This window comes from Rhinopithecus bieti, unplaced genomic scaffold (genome assembly GCF_001698545.2).
Source record: "Rhinopithecus bieti isolate Rb0 unplaced genomic scaffold, ASM169854v2 scaffold_5626, whole genome shotgun sequence".
In the NCBI taxonomy this organism is placed as follows: Eukaryota; Metazoa; Chordata; class Mammalia; order Primates; family Cercopithecidae; genus Rhinopithecus; species Rhinopithecus bieti.
In genome coordinates this window covers 2315702-2324990 of record NW_016805666.1, presented here as the reverse complement: position 1 = coordinate 2324990, position 9289 = coordinate 2315702, and the positions used below count along the sequence as shown (strand labels likewise).

At 39.2% G+C, this 9289-nt stretch overlaps 1 protein-coding gene across 8 annotated transcripts in view; it reads right to left on the bottom strand.

The window, feature by feature from the left end:
- Window positions 1-9289, bottom strand: part of LPP (LIM domain containing preferred translocation partner in lipoma) — a 748953-nt gene that overhangs the window by 182453 nt on the left and 557211 nt on the right. For all 8 annotated transcript variants that reach the window (XM_017873421.1, XM_017873422.1, XM_017873424.1 and 5 more), the window contains one exon: window positions 506-632. In XM_017873421.1, coding sequence (XP_017728910.1) covers window positions 506-632 — 127 coding nt within the window. The remainder of the gene's footprint in view (window positions 1-505; window positions 633-9289) is intronic.

The window sequence follows — 9289 nt, the reverse complement described above, 5'->3', positions numbered from 1 at the left end:
ATCATTTTTTTTTTTTTTTTTTTTAATTTTTTTTTTAAAAAAAAACAGGGTCTCACTCTGTTGTCCAGACTGGAGTGTAGTGGCGCAATCACAGCTCACTGCAGCCTCGACCTCCCAGGTTGAGGTGATTCTCCAGTGTCAGCCTTCTGAGTAGCTGGGGCTACAGGCACATGCCACCACACTCAGCTAATTTTTGTATTTTTAGTGGAGACAGAGTTTCCCCACATTGCCTAGGCTGGTGAAAAATAAATCTCAACAATAAAATTTGTACCTAAAGAAACTCTAAGGACCACTGAAAGTTAAATATAAGCTAAGCAGACATCACATTTATGGCAGTCTTACAAATGCAAATCCTACAATTACTTAGTTGTGTTGGGACGTGTATCAACTCCCATGCATCTGGACTCAAATACTTTCCCAGTAGAGCTGATAATAGTTCCAGTTACTAAGTAAGGAAATCAAAGCAAGATAGTTACTTCAGAAGTCCGCTCTAGGCCCCACTCACCAAAGTATTCGTCAGCAGGTGGATTTTCCATGTCATACAGCATCTTTTTGGTCAGGTGCTCAAGCTCATCCTCTGGGCGGAAAGAAGGGGGAACTGACGAAGGCCCCAGTTGCCCTGTATGTCCACCCTGAAAGGCAGAAAGCACAGAGTCCTTTAATTGCCACCTAGACCATCAACCAAGGCAGTCAGCCTAAACAAGTAGTGATTGCACTGGAGAGGAAAAAGCACTGGACGTGGCTGTCGGGAGACCTGGGTTTTAGAATTAGTTTTATCACTTATTCAGTGGCTAACTTTGGACACATCTCTTTACTCACTTGCCTTATCTAGATGAGTCATCTATCAGGCTTTAGAAATCCATGTTTACGATAGGAAGAATCGAGTTTGTTCAACAATTGCTAAGTGACCACTGTGTGCTGTTATACATTTATGAGAAAAACAAATTGGGTCTTTCTTTCTTATGAACCTTACGGTCAAGTGAGAGATACAGGCACATTAATAATTAAAGAAAAACAGCTGCAGAAAGAGCACAACAAGGGCATGAGCGGGGACCTCTCGCATAGCCCGCGATGGACTTCCTGAAGAGGAGGAGCAGAGCAGGCTAGGCCTTATTCAGCTAAAAGGGAGAAAACATACAGCTAGAAGTTTCTCACACTCAGGTGAAAAAAGTCAAGCAGCATAAAGAGCTTCTGGAAGTGGTGTACTTCTGGACCACATATAAACTTTGAGATAGGAAATGAGATAAGTCTTATCAAGTACAGGAGTCCAGAAAGCGAACATTTTGGTTCTAGTTCTTTTGTTCCAGTTAAGGAAGTTGAGTAATTTCATTTTTCCAGCACTGCAAACAGCCAGATTTCAAATAGTGATGATAAGTCAGTAGCATTGACACTGGGTTGGTGTTGAAATAGGTGGGTGGGAGCTAAGCTATGAAGATGCAAAGACATACGGAGCGAAATGATGGACTTTGGGGCCTGGGTGCAGCCAGGCTGGGCAGGGGGTGAGGGATAAAAGACTCCATATAAAATGTATAGTCTCTTATCCCTCATCCCCTGTACCCAAATGGGATATACAGAGCCACTGAGGCCTTTGTCCATTCCACCCACGTGGGTACAGTGTACACTGCTTGGGTGATGGGTGCACTAAAATTTCAGAATTCACCACTATAGAACTCATCCATGTAACCAAAACTCACATGTACCCCCAAAAATACTGAAATAAAAAATAATAATTAAAAAATAAATAGGTGGGTGAACCAGAATTATAGCAATGCAAGAGAATCAAATATCAATTGAGAGAGTACTTGAGATCATCAATGAAGAATAAAAAGTGTGTAAGAAAGGAATAAAGGCCATATGCTAGATTTAAAGTAGCTTTGTGCTATGTGATTAAAAGGGAATTTATTACATTTTCCATTGCCTATAAATTTGACCATTTCTAGTACCTCACCCCAACATTCTTAATAAAGGTGTTATAAAAACAGAAATGCTATTATTAAAATTTAGAACTGATGATGATGTCCGCCATGGGGAATGGGCAGACATGTGGGTTGGGAATGCTTTTGCCTTGATATTTATGCATTCTTAAAATAGTTGGCCAAAAGGTTCTCTTTTCAGAATGTTTACAAGAGTAAGTTCAACAAAACTGAAAGCTACACATTCATTCTCCTATTATCTTCACTATACCAAATGGGCTCTTGATGTGAAAATCCTGTAAAATACAAATCCCTGAACACATGTTATCATTCCCAACACTTACTTCAACAACTACAAGACGGGTATTAATCATCTGTGTGATGTCTAAAGCATTAAATGTCTTCTAAACATAGTCGAGAAGGTTGATTGGTACTTATTTGGCCTTTTCTCTAAAATAATTTTCATTTTTTTGGTTTCCCATAATGTACAGATATTTGAAGTACAGACAGGCAGAAGTCCGAAAAGGCCAAAACTATTTTATGTTGGTCACTAACCTTAGCCTGAGATTTTATTGCATTGTTGAACAATTTGGATTAGAGATGAGACGGTGATGAGTAAACTATGGCATATGCTCAGGTTACAGAAAAAAAATTGAGTTGCTTGCCTGGATCTGAAGAACCATTATTCTAATCTCCTCTTTGTGAGACAGGGAAACTGAGACCCCCCAAAAAATTAGGGAGGGCTAGTTTTGGTAAAGTCAGGACAAGAGCTCATCCTTGACTGACTTATTAACAAACATTAAAGATTAAACTTAGGATCTCCTCTGAACTGTAAACATTACCTGTCATATGAGTTTGGTATGAGGGTTAGAGGAGCTATTGAATTATTCAGTTATTCTTTTGTTTATTGTTTTGTCCATGCATTCTTACAAGGTTTATTTTGTGTACCTTCTGTGAGAACCCCGGAGGGACATCAAGATATATTACACACAACCTTTGTTTTTGAGAGTTTTGCAGTCTAGTGGGGGTAGGAAACATCCACAAATGATTAATTATAAAAAGCAAGGGTTGGGCGCAGTGGTTCACATCTGCAATCCCAGCACTTTGGGAAGCCAAGGCTGCCAGATCACTTAAGGCCAGAAGTTCGAGGCCAGCCTGGCCAAAACTGTGAAACCCCGTATCTACTAAAAATACAAAAATTAGCCAGGTATGATAACGCACGCCTGTAATCCCAGCTACTCGGGAGGCCGGGGCAAGAAAATCACTTGAACCCGGGAGGTGAAGTTTGAGCCAAGATCGTGCCACTGCACTCCAGCGATGGTGACAGAGGGAGATTCTATTTCTATTTCTCTCTCTCTCTATATATATAGCATAGTATATTGATAGGTGTCTGCATAAACATGAACATTGGATGAATGGTTGCCAGTATTGTTAAAATTGCATATATGTGGCTTGCTTCCAGGACAATTGCACAGAAGTACTCATACAAGTGGATAAAGTTAAATGACGAAGGCTGGTCACAGGAGCCATATTTGAGAGGAGTAACAAGGACTAACAAGGTAAACTAACCAGCAAAAGAATCACCTAAATAGACAATGATAGATATACACATTGTAAATCTATGTAACAAGCCTGTAAAGATGAACAATACGTTTCACAAACAACAAATCCAATTCCAGAATAGGATAGAGTAACTACAGTTTATTTACAGATCTATATAAAGACCAGGTACCAAAATGTTAAAGGAGATTCTTTCTGGCAGGTGGAATCTTAGGGGACTTTCACTTTCTACATTTGTTTCTTTATTGTACAGCATGTAGTTCTACTTTTGTAATCCATGAATATAAATTTTTTAAAACATGATGACTTCAAGTGATAAAGATATGCTGGACATGACCCACTATCCTGGAGCTTCCAACCCAGGCCAAGTGAAGGCCTCTGAGAGGAACACAGTTTCAAAGGTGAGACGTAGTTTGGTGTGAGTGGGAAAAACTGCAAGTGGTTCAATATTTCGGTCTGGACAGGTGGAAAAGTAGGAAGGGTCAGTTAATTCCTGCTTCCATGCCATGCTGACATGTTTAGGACTTCTTGGTGAGCTAGGGGCTCCAGGCCTTGGGTAAGAACATGGACACATCTCAAAATCTAATGTGTTAAATGGTCTTTTGACAAAAACAAACAAATAAACAAACAAAGGTATCTGTAATGTACACAAAACTTACTTACAATTTCAAGAAGTTCACAGACCACAGGGAATATATCTGCATGTTCTCAATTAGAAACATCCAGGTATTAGAAACCGCGATAAGTGTTTTTAGAAGAGTGTTCTAATCATATTTAGAAAGTTCTCTCTGGAGTAGAGGGTGAATGGGAGGGCAGCGAGACTGAAATGAGATGGTGAGTTTATCTAATATACTGGTGGCCAGAGATAAAGGAATACATTATATGGCAGTATCATTATGGCTAGAGACAGAGATTTGACTATGACCTTCATTTGGCATCCTTAGGTGAGCTTGTCAACCTTTCATAACTTCAGGTTCTCTTCTATCAATGGACTTGCCAGTGGTACCTCACAGTATCTGTAAGAATTAAAGTGAGATAACCCACATTTCATGATAAATAGAGTTTAACTACTTTCAGACAATTATAACAAAGAGGATCTCTTTGAATCTCTCAAACTGCCTCTGAGGGAGTGGATTATTACAGTTCAGGTGGCAGAACTGAAAATGAGGTTGGGAAAGTGACCTACACCTTTTCTCCAGGCTTGCAATATAGGGAGATTAAGATTAAGGCCAGAAGTTCGAGGCCAGCCATATTGTGTCACCTGTCTCCAAGCGCCATGCATTTTTCTCCCCAACCAAACAATGCTCCCCATAGACAGAGTGCTAGAAAAGTATAAAATATTACCTCTAATAATAGTGGTGGAGCTGTTTTAATTAAGCCAAACGACTATTAGAGAAAACTTGATAATTCCTGTCTTCAGTCTTAGGGTGGACGCTCAGAGAACAGACACAATTTATCATTGTCTCAGCCTAATATCAGTTTCCCTTTCAACATAAACAAGGGAGCAAGAAGGCCAATTCTGTCCTTTATCAATCTAAGCCAGAAATTTAGATTCCACCCTTAGCACTTACATTTCAAGTATAAATCTAATTTCAAAGTACTTACCTTGTCAATATTTCACAGATTTTGAGAAAGACGTATCATTGTTTTTGTTCTCTGAATACTCTATTTGCTTGCTATGCTGTTTCTGAAATAACACTTGGAAAGGCTATTTTCTGTTAGATTCCACTCTTTTATCTAATGCTAATTATGGATTCCTGTTTTTCCTTATGATGAAAGATTCTGAGAGATCATTTCTTCCAGTATTTCTGAAGTTTATTTGGCTAGAGAACAGCCTCCACCTCCACTCCACAGCTGTCACTAACCCAGTGCAGAATACTTAACACCTGTGGAATATATACTAGGGAAAACACAGGGTTCCTCAGTTAAGAGGTGTCTCTCACACCAAAGAAGACTGCTTAGGACTTTCAGCGTTCAAGCCTAGAAGTCGTCATCGAGCACTATTCTCACTGTCCTAATCCGAGACCTACTCCAATACCTCTCTCTCAGTAGTGTTTACGGCTCAACGCCGCCTAAGAAAAATGAACAACTGTGTCCAACTTATTTGTGAATAAGCAACTTCTAGCATGTTGTATGGGTAATAAAACACGATGGAATATTTGTGGTGGGAGGTGCTGAAAGGGAACGATTTGTGTTATTTTGTTTCTCGTTTCTTCAAAAGTAGAAGTGTGAGTTGTATCAGCAACGTATTCACTGTAGCATATTAATTCCTCATATTTGCAAAACCGTTTTCAAGGTGCCTGCTTTCACTGATATGAAATCTCAAATGCCTACACAACAGCCCTATATGACATGTAATCCTATTTCTGGATGAGAAAATAGAGACTTGAGAAGATAAGTGAGCAACCTCGTTGGGGTACCTCTGCTTAAAAACAGCAGAACATTGAAACTGGGGTGTGCTGAGTTGGACATGCTTCTACACTGCAATGCCTCTCAGGGTTTTGATATCATTGTCTCAAGACTTTCTAGCTCTCTTACTGTGCAGCAGTTTGGATTTTAATCTGAGTCTATTATCTAAGCAAAGATTTATTTTATCAGAGTGGAGGTTTACTGCTGAATAGCAAAACAAAGACATTGTGAAACAAACCTTTCTTTAAAAAAAGGCATTCTTGTAAGTGTCACTCTTAATCACTAATATGTTTCTGAAATATCTGAATCTCTTACTAAAGGCAAATTAATGATGTATGATCCACAGGTGAGTTACTGAGTGACAGACTTTAGAGGACTCCATCAAAACTGTCTTTACATAAATTTCCTAAGGGATTACCAAGTGCCAAGTATAAAGACAAATTATTCAGAGATACTGTCTCCAACAACTCACAGTTTGGGAAGAAAGAGACATGCAAATAGGCAATTACAATAAAGTCTAAGCTCTAAAACACAGGCATGAATTCAGTGCTCTGAGATGGAAGAAGGCTGCCAAAAAAAAAGACCTATTAGTTTGATCTTGAAGAATAAATTGCATATCACCCAATGGGGAGAAAAAAAAAGAAGAAGAAGAAGAAAAGAAAGAAGGAAAAAAGTTAAAGGCATTCCAGGAGGAACATGTATATCTAAAAAACTGTTAAGAGGAAAGGCCGGGCACGGTGGCTCACGCCTGTAATCTCAGCACTTTGGGAGGCCGAGGGAGGCAGATCACAAGGTCAGGAGATCGAGACCATCCTAGCTAATATGGTGAAACCCCATCTGTACTAAAAATACAAACAATTGGCCAGGCATGGTGGTGGGTGCCTGTAGTCCCAGCTACTCAGGAAGCTGAAGCAGGAGAATTGCTTGAACCCAGGAGGTGGAGGTTGCAGTGAGCCAAGATCATGTCATTGCACTCCAGCCCAGGTGACAGTGTGAGACTCTGTCTCAAAAAAACAAAACAAAACAAAACAAAACAAAAACACACACACAAAACAAAACAAAACAAAAAAAACAAAAGAAAAAGGAAAAACAGAAGTAGGATAAGAAAAGAGAAGTAGGATATGGTCAATGCCAAAACTGTTTTAAGTAATGGGAAGTCATTAGGAGATTTAAAAATGGGAGCTGATTTTATTAAAATCATGCTTCTGAAGTAAGTGTATTGGCAAACATCTTCTAATACCAAGGCCACTGACACTTTAAAAAAAAAAAATGCAGCCAGCTATCGTGGCATTCTGAGCAATTTAGTGGCTAATGTGCTTTAAAAGGACTGATGTTTACTAAGCATGGCAGAGCCTGCTAACTGCTCACCAAAATCCATTTCCTTCTCTTGCTGGGCACATTGCTAGACTACATTTCCCATGCTCCTTGCAGTTAGATGTGGCCTTGTGAGACACAGGAAGGATGGAGACTGGGCCCTGAACTACCACATGGAGATAAGTCACTCACTGTCCTGGTTGACCTGCCTTACTGCAATACAATATGCTCAAAGGTTAATGGTTGAAAGTCATGGTCATGGGAAAGTGAATGCCTTATATTCTTTCCATGTTTCTGTATTTTTCTTTCTTAAAGATTTTTTTTTTTCAGCTGAAATGATCTAAAAGTGGTTCTTCTTTGCCATTCTTCTTTTCTTGCTAGGGGTCCAGGTGATTGTCATTCAAGAACATACTTAATATGAAGCCAAATTTACAGCCAAGTCTGGGTCTAAATCCCTGGTAAACATTATGGGTGGGACTAGGCAATAATGAAGACTTGCTTCTGAAACAAAATATACACATGAATAGGATCCTTGATGAACAAGGAAACTCCACTAGATTAAGAATAACATATATAACAATATCTGTCATATTTGTATAACACTTCATGGTATTTGATTATATATTCTTACATAGAAACCCATAAATACAGAAGACCTGACTATTCAAAATATCTTTCATCTTAGTTCTGCCTTTAAGTTGTCCAGTGATTTTGTTGAAATCATTTCCATCTTCTGAGCCTCAGTTTCTTTATGTGTAACATGTTATTTTCAAAGATTTCTTTGATTCTACTCTATCATTTTTTTGTCCCCATAGTATGCAGGACACATATCATTACCAATCTTTAGAGTGAAATCACAGATATTCATATTTACAGATCCTTTGTAGTCTATAAAAATAGACACACTGAGTAAATGGAAACCTCATTATGACAGAGGTTTCCATTTATGAGAGGACTTAGGCCAGTTGTCAGCATCCCCTGAAACATCCAGAACTTCATTCAGCATTCTGAATCTGAGTAAGCAATGGGCAGGTCACAGGGTTTCTGCAGCCTACTGAACTTTCACTACACTTCGGGCATGAAATCGAGAACACATAAAGGTTAATCACCTCATCATCCCACTGCCCCTTTTCTGAGTGGAGAAGAAAAATATCATCATCCTTTCTAAAAGAAAAAGGAAGCATGGGAAACAGCCTGCATTAAGGTGCAAATGGCTCCCAGGAAAACACTACACCATCTTGCATCTTCATTACTACAATTTACCTACTTTAACCTGTGTGCTAAGGATCCATTTTACAAAATGGACACCCACTATCTGTCGTTAATGTCAGCCCCCTGAGTTCCTCTGGGGCTGATCTTAGTGTGATCATTTTCCTTTCTTGAGTCCTTACCTGCTGTTGATTTCTTTGTTACATAGTGCTAGATAACTCAAATTTACTGCAAATCTGAACCTTACCAGAAAAGCACCGCTCAGGCAGATAAAACACCGGGAAAAGGCAGCCAAGATATTCGAAAAGATTACATGATAATGAATACTCTATCACTCTGGGTACCAGGGCTGCTCATTTTTCTTGTCCATTTGTAATGATGTACAAGAGGTTCCTTCCCTCAGAGGGAAAATAACTTCAATTATGTGTTCTTGAAAAAAGAAACATTGAAATTATCTTCTTTTCAAAAGGTAGAATTAGCCCCGTTTTAGAGCTGAAAGCCTGCCAGAAAAAATATATTTCTGATATTTTCGTTCTTTTTCCCCCCTCTATTTAGCTGTGTCAAGTTTGCAGCTTGCAATTTCCTGTGGCGGCTTCTACTTTTTGACTCTCACTGAATCATCCTCTACTCTCAACATCTCACTGCTTAAATGGAAGGAGCACCCCTTCTGACCGGGGGCAGATGATTTGCTGGATCCCTCTTCCTGCTTCAGGTTAAAAGCAATGGCCACAGAGAAGAAAAGAAGTGGAAGGTGGATACCTGAGTATCTTCATTAAAATATTCTAAATGAACATTCCTCACAGCTCCTTGCGAGTAGAAGAGCACGCTCTTGGTTCTTCTATTCTTACGTTCCATTTTTTAAAAGAATGAATTGTAAGGACACA